The sequence below is a fragment of the Syngnathus acus genome, chromosome 2 (assembly GCF_901709675.1).
Source record: "Syngnathus acus chromosome 2, fSynAcu1.2, whole genome shotgun sequence".
In the NCBI taxonomy this organism is placed as follows: domain Eukaryota; kingdom Metazoa; phylum Chordata; class Actinopteri; order Syngnathiformes; family Syngnathidae; genus Syngnathus; species Syngnathus acus.
Window position 1 is genome coordinate 10,310,767 of NC_051088.1, and position 21,386 is coordinate 10,332,152.

The 21,386-nt window shown below is 40.4% G+C and overlaps 1 protein-coding gene across 2 annotated transcripts in view; it reads right to left on the reverse strand.

The window, feature by feature from the left end:
* sema3b (sema domain, immunoglobulin domain (Ig), short basic domain, secreted, (semaphorin) 3B) overlaps positions 1–21,386 on the reverse strand; it is a 52,936-nt gene that overhangs the window by 13,283 nt on the left and 18,267 nt on the right. Inside the window, exons 1-2 of one of the 2 annotated variants that reach the window (XM_037279265.1) lie at positions 6,798–7,337; positions 649–1,053 (exon numbers count right to left, since the gene is read on the reverse strand). In XM_037279265.1, the coding sequence (XP_037135160.1) occupies positions 649–808 (160 nt within the window). In that variant the 5' untranslated portion in view covers positions 809–1,053; positions 6,798–7,337. Of the gene's footprint in view, positions 1–648; positions 1,054–6,797; positions 7,338–21,386 lie in introns of those variants that run through there. The other variant, XM_037279275.1, reaches the window with a different exon arrangement.

Here is a 21,386-nt window from a genome sequence, read left to right on the forward strand (position 1 = left end):
TTCTCCAATAGAAGATGGTCAAGTCATGTGGTAGATAAAAAAAGATTACGATTTTATCCATTTGATTTGCATTTTAGTTTAACTACACCTTACGGCTAAAGACAAATATAATTGCTTGTAACGTGCCGGTTTTGTGACTTTCCATCTGTCAACAACAACGTCAGGGGGTATGATTGGGGCGTACGCTGAACTTGTCACCCAAAATAAAATAGGTAGGTGTTGTGGAAAGTGCTGCACAAAACGGGTGGATGAGTTAAACTTCTACTACACAGGACTTCACAACAATACTACGTACACTCAAAGAGACAATCAAACAACTTCCACTTTGACACCTGTTTGCATTTTCTTACACCAAAATAACATTGTCATATCAACAAACGACACAAAAAAAAGCAACACTGTTTATTTATCTGCTTTCAATTAAAATGATTTTGGCTTATATATGAGTTTATATTAGGGGAAATCAGCATCATGTTCTTAGTTGGTAAGGGTGGGGAGCAAGCCCTTGGCGCTCAAATAAAAGATCATATGATGGATTTACTATTAGGTTGCCGCCTTGGGTGTCACATCATAATATATTACAGTGACTGTAAACGAAGACCACTTCTTCACGTCACTTGGATGATTCCTTAAAGCTTCTTGCCTTACCTTTATATGAGAGCTTCATACGCGGCGAAGACGAAGAGGAGGAGGAAGATGACCGTGTCACAGTGCTGGAAGAGGAAGCGTGAGCGGCGGCCAATCCCAAAAGAAGGAGAGAGCTGCAGGTGACCATCATGGCCGCCATCATCATCATCATGGTCATCATTCTGGCACAGTTTCTTTGAAAGTCCGCAATGGGAATGTGAGGATAACCTTAACACACGTCTTAAGGTCAAATATTCAACTGGAGTCCATTGGTTGAGTATCGCCTTATCGTGCCAAACTTCCAGTCTTCTTTTGGACCTGCCGTCTTGGCATGGAAGCGTTCTCCTGGCAGATCCCCAAAGCAACAGATCTCACCTTTCACCTCCAAGAAGGGATGAAAATGTCACACACGCAACAGATCCAAATCTAAAAATAGAAAAAGAGGGGCAAGATTTAGAGATGGACAGCAACAGATTGCCTGAATTTGCCTCACACGTACACACACGCACACACGTGACGATGACGGTGGGACAAGAAGAATATAGCATAAGCATAACCCAGCATAACCATACTTGTTATCAAAGTCAATTTCCAACAAATCCGGATGAATTTTTGCCGATGTTTCAATTTTGTGCTTCTGCCATGTCAAGACTCGAGTCTGCTACGCTACTAGCACACCCCATTTGCTTTGATTGGCCTTGAATGACCTCGATTGTGACCCCTCCCACAGAGGTGCAGCCCTCCCTCTCACAGATCCACCAGCCTGCGCTCATTTGCACAATTACCAAAATCGTGTATACCCCATTTCTGTGCAGAAATACACCATGCGGCACAGTGCATTTGACTCTTGATTTGCACCGCTCACGAAAATAGAGCCCTTAATGTTATGGTTTTATAATCGTTTTATAATCTGTCTTATCGTTGTGCTTTGCTTGTTTCTTTTGATCGAATGATGCATTCAATGAGTGTGTTGTTGTCAAGTGTGACAGTTATCAAGTTAAACAAGTGACTGTTTCATTGGAGAAATTGAACAGAGCCTGTGGCACAACACACACACGTACGCGCGCACGTATTTAAAAACTGTGGTCTGCTGGCCACAATGATGTCTTTCAGGAGAAAGACTTGCATTTATCACATTACACCTTACAGATTTCAATAGCAACTCTGCTTGATATTTCTTACTTCCATGTTGGTAATGATTCCCTTAATTCATATTTTGACTACTTATAGCTTCATTTACAAGATTTTCCCTTAACTTCAGCAGCTTTATTTTAATGCACAGCTGTTTAAAGTACATTCATATGGGGATATGAATACTTTAATGGCTTCATTATCTCGTATGTTATTGATAAATTATGTCTGAAGTTATTTTCCAAAATACTGTCCTGACCTGCACTTATATTGTCTTGAGAAAAAAAATTACAATACACGTGAGTCTTGCCGCAAGGGAAAATGGACCAACTTTGGTTTTTCTTACAGCAGTAGCCATTTTTCAAAATTGTACACTGATTATTTTTCACCGTGTGACCCTGAATTGGTTAAGCGATGTTGAGACTGGATGGATTATTTTTCATTTGCTGCAATGCAGCCAAAACACATTCATTCAACAACTAAAAATTCACTTAGACTCAAAACGTGTCCAGGGTGTGAGTGATCCATTGTACATAGAGTACAGTGCAAAAATAGTAGGCCACCATTAGATGTTTTGTTTTTGCAATACTATATTGACCGTATATGGTATAACTATAATGTCACTCAGTAGAGCGTGAGATTCCGCTACGCCCAAACAGAGAAAAACAAAGCTAGTTGTGTTCTATTTAAGTCCATCTCTTGACTAGCCAGCAGACTACTTCCTGGTTTGCGAATAATGATGGGGCGTGGAATCTTATTTTAATGCCATCTGCAACACAACAATGGGTAGGCACCGTTACTTTTTCCTCGACCCGTAAACCACCCCTCTTCACAGTTTTGCGTAATCTTGTTGCTGTGTGTGGCCTACCATTTTCTGTTTGACTATGTAGAAATGACTGCTGTGAGGAATGAAAAACAACAACAAAGCTCGTGGTGGGCCTGAGACTTTTTTGCAGTACGACAACTGTAGCAAGGGATATATTGCGCATATGCACACACATGTGCTGCTGGCACACATTTTATGAATGATAGAGCTATTGAGGACAAGAAACAAGCAAAGCTCTTATAAACTTACACAACTCCCTAGTCTCTCCAACACAACAGGACAGGAACATAAAACACCCATACCTAGCGGTATACATGAGACAGACACACACACTCACACACGTGAATGGACAAAGGTGCATATGCAAGCTTTTGAAACAGCACACATTCTGGTTTCCTGTGCCACACTGCACAGCTCTCCAAGTGAACAAAAGAAGTGTTGTGTTCTTCCCGTTTTTTTTTTTTTTAACCTTAAAATTTAGTCTGCTAAGTTTGCGTGGCAAAACTGTGAAAAAAAAACAAAAGCCTGAAATTTTCTTTGCCAACACTAAAGGAAGTGACTGATTATGGTGTGCAAAATGCATTTATAAAGCGTGAATTGAAATTTGCTGTGGTGACTGGGGTGTATGTGTGTATATGTGTGTGTGTGTGTGCGTGCGTGCGTGGGCTGACACACGCACACACTTGCCGTTTGTGTGGCGTTGCAATGACACAACATATAGTGGTACACTTGCACACCTTTCACTTCATTGTCCCTGGGAGTCTGACACTATTGTCGACTGCTATTAAAAGCTCGACAAGTCTCATTGTGTGTTTGTGTGTACATTAATGCGTCCTCTCAGGACTCACGCACACATACACACAGCTTTTCTCGATCAGCACTTAACTGTGCACACGCATTCCCTGACAATTGCACAAACTCCCAGCTAGCTCCTTAATGCATCTTAATAAAAAAGAAAAACCCATTGGGTCTGCTGACACTTTTATTCAGTTCAGCTCCAATAGACACTACCGCAGCATGCCAAGAGGGAGTGGACTAAGAGGAAATAAAGAAAGCGAGAAGTCCAGATTTCTTAGAGTGGGTGGGGGTCAGGCGTCCCATAAAAAAAAAAAAGCCTAAATAGCGACGGGTAGACAAAGCAGGGTCGGCCTTCCGGGTGTGACAGGGTTTAGAGAGTGAGGTTAGAGAGCAAGCCAATGTACAGCACAACATAATGAATGAATGATGGCCATTAGCATTTAACCGGCAGCCCTCTGAGAATACTACTTAGTTGTAAAGTTGGAGAACAGAAATGAGCTACAGTTGGAGGCTGAGACGAGGTGTTTGAAGGTGAGGATGTTAGAGGGAGAAAAAGCAAATGGCATCAGGGAGTACAGAAAGCAGAGTCATCGCATACCAATTTCCAACATTGTAACTCCTTTTTATAATGATGAGAGATTGTTGCATGTTGTCTGCTTACTGCTCTTACCATGTGTCATGTTCACTACATGACAAAACGATTTTTCTCAACCATGCAGTATTCAAGGTTGTTAGCACTTAATCATAAGAAAGTAACTTGTCATAGCCGTGATGCTCGTTCACCTTGTAATTCCAAGTCAACAAGATGCACAAGTATGGAATTTAGTGCAATGTTACAAAAATATTTCCATTGGTCGCTGAGCTACAACACTCACACATGAAGAAGAATGTGACAATCGTGACATCCCGCCTGTTTTAGCCCTGCAAGTTTGGAGGGGCAGATAGAGAGAAGGAGCGGGAGTTGAGACAAAAGGTAACTGAGAGAAAAGGACCGATTGTTTGGCTTTATGGGAGAAAATGAGTTTCCCAGCCTGCAACGCAGCACGTCTTATAGCTCTCCTTGTATTGGACCAATGAAAAGACAAAGGGATAAGGAGAAAAGAGTCAAACAAAGGGCCACTAACTGAATTCATAGGGACACGTGTCAGTTAGGGTTAGGATACAATTATTATTATTATTATTAAAAGGGAGAACACAATGTATTACAATGCCCCCATTTCCTCTACAGCTCAACAGCAACCCCAGAGGCGTAGCCAAGCCGGGGCGGCGCCCCGGTTAGGACTCCCTGCGCCCCGGTTGAAAAAAATCGAGCTTTTTCGATTCTTCATTTTCATGCCGTTTTTTTCTTTCGGTCTTGCGCGAATGTGCTTGCGCTATTCTATGTGCGCGATGTTATTCATTCACCGTTTGCCTCCCGGACCCGGATGTTGTTTTAGCGATCAGCGAACGGCGTGGGTGATGTTGGATTTTTTTTCCTGTGGGCGTGCGCCCCTACTGGAAAAATTCCTGGCTACGCCTCTGAGCAACCCTAAAAAAATTGATAGAAAGTGAATGTATGGAAGGCGCACTGCACAGGTGGTGCACTGGTTAGCACGTCTGCCTCACAGTTAGGAGGGTGCCGGTTCGATCCCACCTCGGGCCCTCCCTGTGTGGAGTTTGCATGTTCTCCCTGTGCCCGCGTGGGTTTTCTCCGGGCACTCCGGTTTCCTCCCACATCCCCAAAACATGCTTGGTAGGCCGATTGAGCATTCCAAATTGCCCCTAAGTGTGAGAGCGAGTCCGGATGGTTGTTTGTCTCTGTGTGCTCTGCGATTGGCTGGCAACCGGTTCAGGGTGTCCCCCACCTACTGCCCGATGACCGCTGGGATAGGCTCCAGCATGCCCGCGACCCCCGTGGGTATGGAAGTGTGTAAACGCCACCTGCTTGGGGGCTCCAGTGGCCACTAGAGGGCGTAAAAGAGTACTTTCAGTCTTACTGTAAAGGCTCTCTAATTCATTCATTCGTCTCTTTCAGAAGGAAAAAAGAGGTCTTATAAGAGAAAGTCTTATGGCGTTAGGGCTGTCTGATTAAATTCCAAATCCAGGAATTAGCAGCAAAACTACATCAAGGCTAAAATATGCTGACAGAGTCGAGGAAGGAGAAACAAGAAAATGAGCATGTGGTAAATCCTTGGGGACAAGTACAGTTATCATCGCATCCGCTCTTTCACTACGGAAAGACATTTTTATTTGCTCTAGTAATATGTCTGTCCTTGATGTTACAGGTATCATATTTAATCTCATATCGTTTCCACCAGCCTGAAGTCATCATTTGTTATCAGCGTCAGTAGTTCTATTTCTGATTCTAGCAAAAGTTTGAGTTGATCTGACAATTGCAAGCGGCTGTTTTGTAGTCTGGGAAAGTTTCCATCACGTATTGTGCTCCAGATGGCTCTTGACCAGCAAGTAGCAGAACACACTAATGTTCTCCTCTGTGGCTCTTTCAAGAACCACCAGGCTTGCTGCCTCAGAACGTCTCACTTCTCTTCTTTCTCCCATCTTAAATCCTCTAAAGACTTGTAGTCACTTTGTGTCGGGCTCTTGAGCTATGCTTGATGTTTGTGGCTCTCCTGACTAAATGCAGTAATGCCAAGTTGCATTAGATAATGGAGCAAATCATTTTTATCAAACAGATGTGACTGCTCTATGACTACGTACCCTTTTGATGTGATTTAAAACTGGAAGGATATTTGGTCAATGATTGCTCCTTTGGCACGTCTTTCTTCAAATGTATGTAAATAAGTTCTGGGATACAATTTAGGTTTCATCATATGGACTATATTTTTCATGAGTACTTCTACAAGGTTGATTACTTGTCTCTGATTTCTTATTCTTTATCTTAGCAAGACATTTGAAACATTTGCGTGCTTCCAACTCAATCCGAACAGCAGAAGGCTCCATAAAGAAGTCCTGGGACATGTCTGATGCCGAAGAGCAAGCCAATCAAACGTCTTTGGGTTGAACTAAAACAGGTTTGGGACAGAAGCAGCAGACCCTCTCTCAGGTCCAACATCAGAAACCTCTGTCTTCATGACAAAATAAATCCCAAACACACACGTTAACATATTGTATGTAAGCAACAGAAGAAGCATGGAAACTGTTATAAGTACAGATGCAAGGGGCAGGGAGGGCCTTGGTTAAAATAGTTACAATAAATCTTAATTGATGTGGCTGCCATGCTGATGGAGTGTTGCTAGTAAAAAAACAAGTAAGTGCATGACCACCATGTCTGTCATGTTAAGTCCAGAAGCAGCAGTGAGTTCAGCACAGCTTCCGACTGGAACCAATCCAAACAGAATCTCAAGACCAAATCCCTTAATTGCCCTTTTTTCTGACTAAATACATGAAGGAGGACCCAGAGTCAGAATAAACTCACCTGTCCATTTGCTTGTGGAAACCAACCACCAAAATGGTTCAGTACTTCCAAGTTTGGGATCAGTGTCCACCTGAGCCTTCCGAGTCCATGCTTAAAAGTAGCTCACAAAAAAAAATCCCTCCTATTTGCCACTACCATGGTGCACCTTGTCTACGAAGAGGTAAGTTCTAATGGAGTCAAGCAACTCCAGGCCATAGAAAGTGGTTGGATGCACACAATTCCAAAAATTCAATTCCAATTGTATAATAAAAGAAAATCCTGTGATGTGAAAAGAGGGTAAAAAAACACCAGCCAAAAAGTTCAGTTTTTGTCTCCGAAATGCTTCCAAAAAGAAAGCACAAGAAGGTACTCCCCAATTCTGCAGTCACTTTCACTGATGAGCGGCAGCACTCCGACTCCACTTAGAAAAACACACAAAAAGTCTTCCTAACATACACATGTGAGGGGGTTGCGCGCACACACATATACACACACACACAGGAGCTGAGCGGCGCTGAAGTGCTCAGAGGGAGAGCAGGCAGGAATAATGGATTTAATTCAAGAGGGGAGAGACAGGGAGGGATGGAGCGATAGAGGGAGGAGGGAAAGGTGGGATAAAAGAGGAAGGGGAGTGGAAAGGGGCGTGTGCGTGCGTGTGTGCGTGCGTGTGTGAGTGCGTGTGCGTGTGTGTGATTATCTGTCTGTGCACTACTGTATGTTTGCATTGGAAGCAGCTTTCACATTTTTCATTCTCAAATCATTACTTGGTAAAATGTGAATCATTGTCGGTAAAGCAATATTAATCCAATGGTTGAAATGCAGAGAATTCTCGGTATACTAAAAAAACAACTCGAAAAATTGTGGTCCTCAAATTGTCTTGCAATAAGGAGTGCGTCTTTGTTGTTGCCATGGTGACCCCGGTGGGCCAACTGGGACACCTAAGATTTTGATTTATGCTGGCATTGGTGTTACATTTCAGAAAGGTTATGACTGAAAATCACCAAATGTTTTCTACTTTGACTTAAATATTTTATATTGTATGTATGTATGTCACGTGGTTAATCACATACTCTGACATCATCATCACATACAGTGCAGTCATACAACTTGCGTATTTGTTTTGTTAAATAAACCCAAAAGCTCGTGTATGAAATTAAATGAGAAAAATATGAAAACTAGACATTTTCACAACAATTATAATTTTACTTTGATTTCATATAACCAGAAATAGTCTGTTAGTTTTTGTGTTTTTTATAGCATTCTTATTTTTTTCAATTTATTTTTTTATTTTTAGTTCTAGTTTATTTTTAGGTTTTTTTTCCACTGGAATAATCTCCATTCACACAAAAAGGATTGTGATAGCCATGCATGGATGGATAATATCTCTAATGGTGGACATGCTCTAAATTAAACTCTGTCTTGTGATCTGTTGGTGGGAAGCAATTATTTGTAACGTGGTTTTTACAACACACCGAATGTTGAAATACATCTCTTTTTAATTCCGCTGAACATCTCTGCACATCAAAGCATCAATGCCCATCGGGTGAATTTTAAGGCTACACCACTTGTGAGGATCATCAGACTTCACCGATTTACCACAAAACCAATGTTTTCCCCCTGATAGAAGCTGATTCCTTTTCTATTGCAAAAGCAGAGAGGCTTAAGACAAAAGTCTTTGTGAGGACCACAGCCCGTAAAGACATTAAGACGGCTTTATGACGGACAGGTCAGCAGGAGGGTGCGAGAGGCAAATAAAAATAAAACCTGCTCACAAACACACGTATTGTGCAGACAATATACACAGACCACAGTGAGCCCGCATCCCCTAATGTGAGACTCATGACCTCTCACTGGGCGTCATACCCTGCCTGCTGGGCGTCCGTTTTGTGGATTTGTTTGAGGGTTGCCGGGCGAAGTTCAGCACCTGCCAATGGAATGAAGGCGAAAAATTGTGATGTAACGCACTGCCAGTGCAAGTGAGCACTGCTCAGTTACAACGTCACTGGATCAAAGAGTGTAATTTTTTTTTCTTTCTCTCATTGAAAGTGTTGGCATGGGCAACCTTCCCGGCAGAATAATCATGCACACGGTCCTTTCGGTGCAGTCATTGTAATAGCGCCCTGCGATATCTTATCTAAAAATCCTCGGATTAGCAGACATTCATGCTAACTTTGCAGGTGTTTAGCCACAAAAGGGGTGTTGGGAAAAGAAGAATGTAAGAAGAAAAGAATGATATACAATGGACATCAAATTGGAAATCGTAAGACTGCTCCCACAAGTTAGAGTGCTATAAAAAATCTCAACAGAAATAAAACATGATTTTTACGACAACATACAACTTATTCCAGTTAAGGATGTCAAGATATTACTTCATAATTGTCATTGCAATTAATGAAGGTTTAATAATCTTTGACCCAAGAATATAATTTTAACCTATGAATGGAAACAAAGACAAGTTCCAATTTGTGTCTATTATGTAGCCTCCCTTACTGTAAGGAGTTGGCGTCCTATCTTTTTTTCACGTTAAAACTGTCAGGGAAAGATTTAAGATTTGTGCATGAAAGGAATGTTTAGGCATGGGTAGAGTTACAGCCATTTTTCACTGTGTCATTCTTCGCTCGGTGGATAAAAACTGCAAGAATGCTCACAATGATGATTCCCTCTTCATGGCAATGGGTCATCAAAGGGATCATGTGCTAGATTGGTTTTGACAGGTCCATGACATCCCAATCACTCTTTCCCTCCTAGCCCGTATTTCAGCTTATGCATAGGATGAAGTCATCCCTCATATGATACAAATGCCAATTAGCCCCCACTGCATGTCAAGCTATCTTATCAGCTAACAAGCTATCAACACCAGCATGTGTCATTGCTTCCTATCGGAAAATTCTTCCTTGAGCCTCACTGCTACTCTGTTTGTGTTGATCTTTATCCAGAGTGTCCTTCTCTAAATACTCTGGTGATTAGAAATAGAATGAGTTGACTTGTGATTCAAGTCCAGTCTGACTGCTCTTTCAAATTCTCATGCCTCAATTTTTCTGTCATCATCCTACACCAGATGATTGGATGGTGCGCGTCACAAACAGTTGGTTGAAACTCAGTCTGTGTATTCCATCCATCCATCCGTCCATCCATCCAGCCTATCAAAGCTGGGTTGAAGGTAGATTTCACCCACCACCAGTCCGTCGCAAGACATAAATAGAGCCATTCTCACTCACATTCACACCGTCACTGTGTTGAAACTAAACCTAAATTACAAGTACCAAAGTCATTGAAAGGTACCACTGCACATAACTTCTCCACTAGTAGCACATTTTCTTTTACCAACTCATAAATCCTAAGTAACAGTCCAAAGATATCTTGTTATAATTAGTCATCTCATCATTGACCAAGTTCGCAAGGCCAGCAATAACTTGATCTTTGACCTTAATTTCTATTATGGTCTTCACACATTATGGAATATTCCATTTGATTACAGGACTAACGCAATAAATAAATAGCCACATGACAAATTTGTTTGTGCTTCTCCAGCTGTCGTTTCATCTTTTGATTTTCTGTAGAGTTTCTCATCATGTGAGTAGTGGGTGACCTGGAGCCTCGCCCTGCAGCTGACTTAGGGCGAGTACACCCTTGGCTGGTCGCCAGTCAATCACAGGCCGCACAGCTACACAAACTCACACAAGCACGAGGATGTCATGATCTGCGCTCTGTGCTTTTGTTAACTTTGTTTTGATTAGATTTAGGTTTGTTTGTCTTTGGCCTTATGGCATATATTATATAATTAATACATCACAACGCAATCCACTGAAGACAAATACTTTTGGTCACATAAGACGATTATCTTAAGCACATACTGAGTGAGTTATGTGACCATTTAAGGCGTGTACCATCCTACACCATTCCCACAAATTGTGGATTGCGTCAGTCCTTTGATTATACTGCTTATTTCACACATACGGTACAGCCAAACATATTTGGGAGGATATTGCTATAATCGTTTCAGCAGCTATGGGTAATGCTGTGTAAGTGCAGCGATAGACTTACATATGCTCTAAAGTTTACCTCCCCTGGCTATACTATAGGCCATTTCCTCGCAAAGGGAGTGATTTTCTTTGTACCCAGCATCCAACTAGATTCTCAATGGAGCAGTCGTAAATGCAGTGTTGTGTCAGAGGGGCTGTCTTTGTCTTGAAATCGAGCATGCAAGCTCTCCACAGCTTTGCGTGATGTGTCCTGGCAGGTAGTCTATGACATGGTCCCCTGACCCCCTTGACATCGAGGGGATTATTGGGGCCCCAATATAGGAGGGCAGCAGGACCGAGTGTTACAGGTAGAAAGAGAGAAAAGGAGGCTCTTCTTTTCTTTGGAAACCTTGAGGGCATAGGAACCTGTAATCCTCCCTCTTTGTCTTTGATGTGGTCACACGCAAGTGACAGGGTGGAGTTGACAGGTGGGGGCAGTCTGGAGTGCGAGGGGTCCGGGCTTGGGGAGAAGAAAGGGTTGAGTATGGTGCCAGGAGGCTCGGAGATGGGACTAACACCTCTCAGGGCATGCATCACACCCCAATTGATTGCAAGGGTCGGCATATGACCACCACCAAGCATACAAATCCAAAAGGGTAGCCAAACAAGGTGAAATATCCATACAAAGTAAATATCATGACTTTCTTTCCATCTGTAGAATGTACATGTACACTAAGAAACACTAAAGCCAGGGGTGGCGCTACATCAGGGTTAAGGGGGCTATAGCCCCGTCAGAAATCTGTAAAATAAAATAAAATAAAATAAAATGTAACTGGGACACATTTTATTTGATATTCTAAAATATTTTGGAGGGGCATACAGTATACATTATTTGTGTTTTGGAGAACAGCATGTGTGGAATGATTTTGCAAGAATGAATCAGGTAAGAAATATTCTAATCCAAAACAACAAATGAAAAAAGCAGGTTTTGAAGGTCACAACGTGGATTAGAACACCTTGCATGGCCACGGCTTTCATGCGCGCACACGCACACACATACAAAGCAGTATTTTGCAGTGGAATGCACATTTCTGCACTAGTTCCCACCACTATTAAATCTAGTTGGCTGAACACCGGCTTATAAAGGTGTCTCTGTATGCAGGGCAAAACTGAAAATTAAACAAAATGAAGCCATTTCCAAACAAACTTGACGTACCACAAATGTCAGCACAGCCTGACCCTGTAATTCTGTTCTTTGCTTTAATCGAACTTGAGCTATTGGTGAACTGTTCCTGCTGATACAAGAACCCAGAAAAGATCAGTGTTGTGGAGGACTAAAGAAAGGGAAATCACCTACTCAAAGATGAAGGCTTAAAAACATGAGACTGAACACTAACATTTACCGTCTAAAGGCCCACACATGCATCAGTCCTGGCGCTTCGTGCAGGTTAAATAGATGATCACACCTTGTGACAATGCTTTTATTCAATAAACATGTTTTTGTTGTTGTTGTTGCAGCTGTTTTTTAATTTTATTATTATTATTATTATTACGTTCTATCGTTCCCTGTACCATTATTATCTTCTGCATGTGCAGTATAGGAATGTCGGGTTCTGTATTCTGCAAGTTTACATACATAGTCACATGGTAACATGGTAAAGATCACAATAACATTACTACACAATTCACAATCACACAATTCACAATCACAATTCATTACTACAGTAATGAAGTCAAGAGTATATGGATGTACACTACTGTATGTACTTTTCCTAAGTGAGGGATTTGAAAGATTAAGACTCACTACCAATTGCCGCACAAACAACTCTTTCAGGCAGGGACGTCAAATCAGGGCAGCAGGCGGGCACCCGAGAGACAGCTGACATTGTCCCATATCAATGACAAAGTACAACAATGTGGCGCTGTCTCTTACTCGCTGTTAATAGCTGCAGATACACAGGCAGAGCATGGGGGGGGGGGGGGGGGTTACGGGGGCAGTGCCCACCCTTCCCCAGAAATATGACAGGTGCCCGGCCAGATAATTGACTTTTGGGTACATGCCGATTTTTCCGGGAATTGATTTCCACATTCCCCTTGTTCTCCGTAGTGAGCATATAACGAATCTTCATCAGCATTTTCTGAGAAGTTTTTGTAAAATATTTTTTTGTTTTGTTTGTGACATCCTTGTTTAAATATAACCAGCATGTATTATACAACCTTTTTCTTTGGTTTGCTTACAGTGTTTGTGTCAATCACCGTGTTTAATAAAATATATTATTGTTTATCTACCGTCTAGGTTTTTGTTTTGGGAGTGGTCCCTCTATGGTCCTTCTTTCAGATGTGCATCAAACACACCATTCAACGTCTAAAACACTTAAACAGATTGTGGGAGTGGGTGGAAACTTTCAATTGTTTCAACGAGACCCCAAACATAATGAGGAAAATATTCCTAGTGTCGCCTTGCTGCACTTGAAGTGTGTGGTGCACCAACAAAGCACGCATAATGTCTCTGCAGACAATTGCAAAGCCAATCCCACAAACCAGATGTCTGTACAAGTACCAGAATTGTCTTGTGAAAGCCAACATGGTTCCACTGGCTATTTAGACTGGCACGAAATGAAAAAGTTAGAAAAGAAGGAGACATAGAAGTACTAGTGATAACTCTGAGCTTATCTGTTTATTTACAGTGCCGTTGCAAAGGTAACACTTTATTTATGAGAGGCACAGTACAGGTCGAAAGGAGCCACAAACACACTATCGCATGCACAAAGAAAGCAGATGATTTGAGGTTACCACGGAAACGTGGCAACACGCCTTGTTATCACAGAGGCAACATCTGTGATTAGCTTACGGTAGCTTCCAAACACAGTGAGTGTGCACACACACAAATCAAAGCTGGAACGTGAACAAAAACACCACGCAAAGTGCAGTTTGATCAGATGTCACGGGATTACTGAGGCTACTGGAAAGCAGCGTTCCGCTCTCGCAGACATTAGCTCATATATTCAATAGATCGTGACATTATCACACAGCATATTGAGCGCCTCTATCAACAATATTTTTATTTTACATTTCTGTTGCTAGTGACTGCATAAATGCTGATATTGCTGATATATACTGGATGTTTGTTGAAATAATTTTTGAAGAGTTTCAGGAATCCGCTTATTCAATTCTTAAATGTGCATTTGAAGAAATGTACAGATTGCATGATCAATTCATTGAATTGTTCTTTTCAGTTATGAAAATATTTACCTCATTTTTAGCTTTTGTTTGGCGCAAACTAATTATGACTTTAAAATATTGATGCCAATCCTAATGCAAATGTCAAATAATTGACAAAAAAAGCGGAAATCAATACATTCAAATATAACAAAACTATAGCTAAACTCCAAGCTACGTATTTTATTTTAGCCTTGAAATAAACTTTGCGTACAAATACAACAAACAATAATATTAGCGCCAGCACTATAACAGACATGTAAAGCTGTGTCCCTTCAATTGTTAGACCACAATTCATAGAACAACAGTGATGTGTTTATTTTAGGAATAACCTGGTAGTTTATTTGAATTATGATGGCGAATTGGGTCAAAGCAGTTTAGCCCATATACTGTACATCATGAAATAATTTTCTCCAGCACAGCCTCTGTTCCCTGGCTTCCTCCATCCATCCACCTTGAGGTTGCAGGTTGTCGGCCAAGTGGAACAGGATTAGAACGCTCTCAGTATTAGACTGTCCTAGCCAAACAAACTGTCATTTCCCTGTGTTTTGGCTTCCCTCTTCAAACCTCCCCACCCCCCTCTCGGAGTCCACGTGTCAAGGGAGGGAGGGGGCCTAAGCAGCATGAGGAGAGACAAAGACTGGTGGATAGATTTACGAAAGGGACACAAGCTCGACTTTTCCTATCACAAATTATTTGAGCATTAAAGACAAAGGAGAAGGGCGAAGACAGGATATAGTCATTTACCCCCAAAAAAAGTCCATTGATATCGACCTTGTCAACGAATTATTCACAGGATGAAGCTTTGAACCTGACACCTCCAACAGAGATATCACAAGCGACTGATATTTGGCACTTTGACGACGAGGTTGTCTATGATTTTTATGAAAATGTATTTATCAGGTTTCTTCAGGACTACAATGTATATTAGGCTCATCCAAAATTGCTTTAAATAGCTTAAATGATGATTTGAGTATTTGAAAATATGTTATATGAAGACAAAAATCCAGCTAAAATTTAAATTAAGGTATGTTTGGGAAATTGATTGAAAAATCGACATTGTTACTCGGATTGAAGGCAATGATGTACTCTTCTCACTCTGAAATGTATTGTGTGCTGTTATCCTGACTTTAGCTAGCAGGCTCGCTATTTTGCATGCAAATATTTCACACATGAAACTATGCTTTGGAGTTTTGGTTCCAGTCTGCGCCTTTAGAAGTGTCTTAAGCCCGATACTGAATGTTTCCAGACAATACAACGTTAATAGTATTCCTTCCCCAACAACAAACAGCATGTTGGACCGGGACATGACCATTTTTTGGCATCCAGATGGCAAATAATGAAATCAAGATGATGAGGATGGCAAAGCCACATTGGGGTGCACAGACGCGGAGCATAAAGCGTTCACCGAGTGTTCTCATATGATTGTAACCAAGATTCATCGCACAGATATTGCGACTTCATCTTCAAACCCGTGAAACTTGAGAGCCACCGTTATTTATTATCTTCAGTGTCTATACTGCCTTTTAAAATGCAAACAGAAGCTTTCCTTTCGCCAACATGTGCTGTGTAACTGTTTCCAGGAGTAACGGAGCGCCATCTTTCATTTGGCTCTCACTTTGTTGGCACTGTTGTGTCACTACGTGAAGCAGATCGCACTGTATGAAGAAGAAAAGATGCTGCACTATTCATACTGTTAATTCTGAATTACCGAAAGCGTTTTTTTGGCAACACACACAAAGAAGGAGCAGCTTCAATAAGAGGAGTAAGACTCCCCAATCATGTAGTTTATTTTCAAAGTAGACACTTTTATTGATATACGTATATGTTTTACTATTAAATGTGGCTACCTTCATTTTACATCAGACCGGTAACATTGTTGTGTATAGGTTGCTATCATTTTTTTTATGATTTAAAAAAAAAATTAAATGACTTTTATTTGTCGACATTTAGATCTTCATAAAAGAATAAATCAATTATATTTTTGATCAGTGCTGCTTAACGATTTCCATGACATGCTGCAATCTACTTTATAGTCTGCAATGTGAGCAGGACTCCAGTTTGAACTACTTATTATCTGGCATCCAAAAAGTGAAAATAATAAAGTCAAGACCCCAGTCATCAAGCAGCAGTAGCGTGTAGTGATGGATTCTCTGAAACTATAATCTTAGTTTCTGCAGACTGTGGGTAATTTATCAGGCATCATGTTGTCAGACCACAGGGCGAGATATCATCAAAGGGCTACTAATGCACGCCCAATCGATTAAGATTTGTTGTTCTTCCCCATTGTGTAAATGAAACCATCAGGCTGTTAACACAGAGATACCACAGGCAGCTTTCGCAACAAAGCGAATTTGGATGGCGATGTCGGATGAATTACATTTGTATAACAAAAATGGAATATGAATATAAGGTCATACGGTTATTTCACATGAAACATAACTCAAAATAAATTGCTAAAGACATCCAGATGTGAGGTCTGTTTATTGTTGCAATTACACTGAGACAAAAGGTTTGGGACACGACCATGATGCCTACAGATTGCGCTCCGTTTATTATGCTTTGATGGTCGGTAAATAAATATGTCATTATTTTATATTGAGAACCAAGTCATTACATTACAGGAGTCAAATCATATTTTTAGTGAGCCAGAAAATGGAAATATTCACACCAGAATTACGCTTGGTTTGTTGCACACCTAGTCTCATAAGTTAATTTTCCCGACATTGTTTTTCTCTCACAATTACAACTTGATCATTTATTTCGTCCACTATTTTTCTTCTCTGTTTTTTCCTGGTTTGTCGCCAAGCTAAGTGATAGGAGCGGCTCTATTTTCTTCCATTTAAACCCGCCACTGGTTATGACAACTTAACCTGCACTGAATTAATGCAATGGGGTTCGTGTGTGTGTGTGTGTGTGTGTGTTATTTCATGCAGCTATTAATCATTAGCGGGATTCTCCGCGACATCAGCTTTGCACTGTGTAGATATCTGTTCCTAAGTCAATTATTTTTTACTGTCTCTTTACTTTTTGGCATCTTCACATCGTATTTGCTGGTTGTTTCCGCAGCTTTTTCTTATCACACAAGAAAGATGTGTGTGTGCTCGTTCATGTGTGCAAAGTGGATGCAGGTGCTTACGTGAACAAGTGTGAATGCAGTACAGTAATCCCTCGTAATATGACGGTTCACCTTTCACGGCCTCGCTGCTTCACGGATTCTTTTTTCCACAGTGCATTGTGTTATGGCTTCAGAAGAAAAAGACACTACAGAGCGGAGTCATGCCGCAGCGGCACAGTCAGCAGTGCAGTGAAATAGGCATGAGTCACAATTTGTCCTACTATATAGTACGTACTTCATATTGATGATTAAAATTATTATTTTAATGTAGTTATTTGTAAGAAAGTGTTTACTTCACTTTGTCAAACAAACCTATATAATAATGGTGAAAAAAAAAAGGTTCCTACTTCACGGATTTCACCTATCATGGGTTCTTTTCGGAACATAACCCCAGTCAAAAACGAGGGATTACTGTATTGTGTGCAAACTAGCGAGTCCCGTGTGGCTCTTTTGGAAGGGATAATGAAGGAACGGTGGTTGGCCACATCATGTGGAAGAAAAATGTAATTTATGGAATATGATTCAAATAGAGTAAGTATGCACGGCACATGTAAAGCTAGAGAAACCCGACATATGATAAAGCGGATCAGTCAGCAGAAGCATGTGGCCACAAACTGCTTGCCTTGCCATGTGGAAGAGAAAAGTTCAAGAAATTGCTGCTTCCTTATGCCATTGTAAATATGTGGTCGCACCACACCGCTTTGAGGGGAAAAGCAAAAGGGGGAAAAGCTGTCAATTAGTTGTGTACTAGCCAAAGAGGCTGCACACAAACACACACGTGTAGAATTTGGCATCAGTCCACAAAGCACAGAGGCATGACACCATTTGGAGGAGCTAAAAAAACAAATGCTCGTTTTGCTCCATTCATTTTCATAGTACCGGGAAATTTGATTCATTGAGAGCACACCAGTACATTTTATATTGAAAGAAAATCTGAACTTTTTTCACATTCTATATTACATATAAAAATCAATGTTATTATAGTTAATGAGAACTGACGAAATAAATTAAATTGAAAGGACAATTTCGTTGCCGCTAAAAAAACAAAAAAACAAGAGTACTTTAAAAAAAACAAAAAATGATAGATTCAAGATTCAAGATTCAAGAGTTTTTATTCGCCATGTTTGAGCGTGCCAAACAAGGAATTTGACTTCGGTAAAACACACCCTCTGTTCAACATATAGGTGACTAACAACACTCAGGACATGTAAATAATGGCAAAAACAGTGTAGACAAATTCAAAAGGTGTGAAGAGCAGGATGTTATTGCACAGTAATGCCTCTGAGACTCTATGAGTGGTGTGAGTTCATCAGAGCAACAGCCTGGGGGAAGAAGCCTGGGGGAGGGGGGGGGGGGTGGGGGGGGACCTGACACTACACTTTATGTTTGTAAAACTGAAATTAATTCTCATCATTTCCAATTAATTTCATATGTGAACTTTCAGGGTTCATTTTAAATGTTTTTAGTTCAGAATTACTTTTCGGCCGTATCAAAGAAAGATAAACTAAGAATGATCAAACCTGCTCTACAAACTAGTTTGTACTTAAAGTGAATTTAAATGTTACAACTAAATAAAAACTCACTATAATGCAAACTCCAAAACTACTGCAACCCTGATAGAAATACAAAGTACAAGAAAAAAAGAAAAACTGCAACATTTACTGGCATATTAGACAGAGCTCACTTTGGCATTCCATGGATGGTCTTCCGACAAATCAATCTGACATCATTTGACACAAAACTCATAGTCGTGCCCTCAACCTGGATTGAACTCAGATCTATGGGGTTGAAATGTTAAACATTTGCATTACAGTCAGGCTCTCTGGCACAGTTGTTAGCTCACATACATAATGCAATGATAACGCACTTTTCTGCCTTCTGAAAAATGGCCTAGTTCTCATATAGACGTAGCATGGTGCTGACTAACCATCTCGCTTCTGACACTAATTGTCATGGGATTGTGCAGAATATTCCCTTCAAAAAAGATTTGAACCTGGGTCTCTCGGGCCGAAAAATCTGTCCACTTCTGACAAATTAGCCAAGTAGCTCCTGCTGTATGTCCTATTAGTGTTGTGTAAATGGTAAATATATATTCCATTAATCAAGAGACACACTACTGCACAAGTGCAAACAAATAAATCTTTAATTCTTTGAACATAATAACGCCCTTTCTCATTATTTCATAATAATCTTTTTCATGGCCAAAATTCTGGTGGCATATATAACACCAGAGTGACACTTACAAGGGCCCATTTGACATCCCGGGGACGACCATGTAGTTCACACAATTCATTTTATAATGTGCACAAGAGACATGAGAGCAATGACCATTCATCCTCTCTAATTAATTGCTACATTTAATGAGTCCGGTCTGCACAAAGCCACTAATTGGACATGATACACTGTGAGTGTTTCATGCTAATAGGTTCTTTGATGGTGGCAAAGATAATTAGATCATTAACTCCGTACACCCAAAGTACATGAAGCGTTTGAAAATAGAGGAAAAGATGAGTGCCAAGGAGTAAAACCAGAGGTGATCTTTGGGGAGGGAGGTGTCCCCCTGAGGACGGCCAGCAAATCTGAAACGCATTGGGGCGTCATGTCCATTTCGATATGAAATGACATATTAAAGGCTTTTTAATTTTATCCAGTGAGTGCCTTGACTCCCAGTTTTTTTTTCTTACTTTTATTTGCAATTTGATTGTATTTCAGCATGAATCTATCATGTTAAGTGGAAGCTCTTAGACTGGCCAAGTCAGTCAGCGGACCATAACCCAATAGAGCCTGCATTTTACCTCCTGAAGGAAGGGAGAACCCCGCCCCAGAAGCAAACAAGAATGGAAGGAGACTGTAATAAAAGCCTGGGAAAGCATTTCAAATGGAGGCTGCAACCATCTGGTCAAACCTGCAATCCTTAACTTTTTTAATTTGTAATTCTTAATTTATCAATGTATAGAAGTCACCAGCAATATCAGATGCAATTTAACTGTCTAAAAATCACAGAAATGACAATGAATATGATAGTCGCAAGTAAAGTCCTGACACAGGACAGACACAACTGTGTTGTAAATATTTCCATATGTTCTCACGTTTACTGTAAACACGATCACAATTTCTCATTGAAAGCAAATGGCAGAGGTCACAGTCGCCCAACTGTCCCCGGAGCAACGGCGAGGAATGCTAAAAATAAATGCAAGCCTTTGTAGGCGAACAGAAGGTCAATGTTTGTGAGCGTGACCGCAAGTGTCACATTATCGGAATCAGAGAGGCCTTTATGTGTCGCTAAACATATTTTTGACGCTGATTTAAAAAAATACCTTGGGTTTTTTTTTCTAGGACATCAAGTTTTTGAAATATTTTCACTTTTTTGTGGTTAAGATTGACCTACAAAGGTTTTCGCAATACAAACTGTACCATGTTTTGTAATTTATGGCTATGACAGTTCAGAAAAAATATCACCTGTTGCTGAGCCTAACCCTTAATTCATAAATATTATTAAATATATTATTTTCATGAAAACATAATTTGCTAGCAAAAAATATATGGGCAGACTCAGAATCCATGCAACAAATAAATCTCTAAATTTTCTTATCTTAACATTTCGTGCATTTTTTTTTTACCAGTGTTATCACCACACCAGTTTGGTGGAGTGCCAGCACTTCAAAAAAAAAAAGAAAACACAAACTTTCTCAATAATGTCATGAACATAACAATGAACTATATTGCAGCAATTCCTACCAACTTTTAAAGCATCATATAAGAAGTAAAAATGATAGAGGACCTCCCTCATGGTTCCACCTCGCTGTAATGTACTTATCATTTTCTGAGTATAAAACTATAATCCACCCATGCAAACTGAGATATGAGACCACTTAGGAAGATGACAGATGGGATTTGTAACAAATCCCCTTATCCTCAGCTCACTTCATTTCCCAAAGTGTCAACATGCCTGAAGTCTTGTGAGAAAATAACAGCCCTGACTTTAGCCAAAGATAAAAATGTTTGTCAACAGCACAATTAAATGGAAGCAATGTGTAAAGATGAATCAAGATACTAGAATGGAAGTCCCAGAAAAAGATCTATAATTAAGTTGCAGTCCTAATTATAAATGTTATGTCATTTCTTCATAAAAATTAAAGCCCTGGCTGCCACCACTGACAAATTTGAATGGAAATTCAGTAGTACCATAAAAAAATTCAAAGAAAATTTCTATTGCATGATTTTCTTTTCTGAGAATGCTTCTTTATCTCTTGCTTCAAGCTACGATATGAAAAACTAAAGCAAGCAGTAAACTGCAGACCTTTTTTAAAC